At 66.2% G+C, this 1230-nt stretch overlaps 1 protein-coding gene across 1 annotated transcript in view; it reads left to right on the plus strand.

Annotated features, from left to right (window-relative positions):
• Positions 1-1230, plus strand: part of Dcaf15 (DDB1 and CUL4 associated factor 15) — a gene marked incomplete at its 5' end in the record, with an annotated part of 18148 nt that overhangs the window by 8553 nt on the left and 8365 nt on the right. The window contains 6 exons of the mRNA XM_013034195.1: positions 1-97; positions 169-260; positions 345-473; positions 580-665; positions 970-1074; positions 1145-1230. Coding sequence (XP_012889649.1) covers positions 1-97; positions 169-260; positions 345-473; positions 580-665; positions 970-1074; positions 1145-1230 — 595 coding nt within the window. The remainder of the gene's footprint in view (positions 98-168; positions 261-344; positions 474-579; positions 666-969; positions 1075-1144) is intronic.

Raw genomic sequence — 1230 nt, forward strand, 5'->3', positions numbered from 1 at the left:
CCCGCGCCCGAGGCGCCCGCGCCCGAGCCGGGCTACGTCAACTACACCAAGCTGCACTACGTGCTGGAGTCCGGGGAAGGCGGGGAGGCCGGCCACGGTGAGCGGGGCCCCGGGGTGGGTGGCCGGGGCGGGGGGGGGCGCCCGTACTACCCCCGTCCCGCCCCCCAGAGTTCCAGGACGACAAGATCTCTCTGCCCTTCGTGGTGACCGATCTCCGCGGCCGGCACCTGCGGCCCATGCGGGAGCGGACGGCCGCCCAGGTGGGCATAGGGGGGAGAGGTGGCGGGCCGCACTGCTGGGGCGTGGGGGACCCCGTGACCCCTGACCCCGCGCCCCCACCTCAGGGCCAGTGTCTGACGGTGGAGCAGCTCACGCTGGACTTCGAGTATGTCATCAACGAGGTCATCCGCCACGACGCCACCTGGGGCCACCAGTTCTGCTCCTTCAGTGACTACGACATCGTCATTCTGGAGGTGCAGCCGGCGTGGCCCCGCGCGTGTGTGTGCATGTGTGTGTACATGGGCGCGCGTGCGTGCCACGGGAGCCACTGAGACTGTCTCCCCCAATCCCCAAAACCAGGTCTGCCCAGAAACCAACCAGGTCCTCATCAACATCGGCCTGCTGCTCCTGGCCTTCCCCGCGCCCATCAAGGAGGGGCAGCTCCGGTGAGTGGCCCTAACCCCACACACCAGGCCGGGCTGGGCGGCTCACACCTATAATCCCACCTACTCAGGAGATCTGAGGACGGTGGTGCCAAGCCAGCTGGGGTGGGAAAGTCCACGAGATTTTTCTTGAGTGAATCACCAAAAAGCAGGAAGTGGCGCTGTGGCTCAAGTGGTAGAGCACCAGTTTTGTGTGTGAAAGGTCAGGAACAGTGCCTAGGCCCCAGTTCAAACAAAAACCTCTTACGTGTGGGTCCAGCTCAGAGACTCAGTGGTCAACCGCAGCCTGCCCCCCCCCCCACTGCAGACCAAAGACCTACCACACCAGCCTCAAGGTGGCCTGGGATCTCAACACGGGCATCTTCGAGACCGTCAGCGTGGGTGACCTCACGGAGGTCAAAGGGCAGACCAGGTGAGGCTGGGGCCGGGAGGTGACGGACCTGGGGTCACCGCGCGCCGCTGACCCCCACCCCCACCCCCAGTGGCAGCGTGTGGAGCTCGTACCGCAAGAGCTGCGTGGACATGGTCATGAAGTGGCTGGTGCCCGAGGGCAGCGGCCGCTACGTCA

The sequence above is a fragment of the Dipodomys ordii genome, unplaced genomic scaffold, assembly GCF_000151885.1.
Source record: "Dipodomys ordii isolate 6190 unplaced genomic scaffold, Dord_2.0 Scaffold184, whole genome shotgun sequence".
Lineage (NCBI taxonomy): Eukaryota > Metazoa > Chordata > Mammalia > Rodentia > Heteromyidae > Dipodomys > Dipodomys ordii.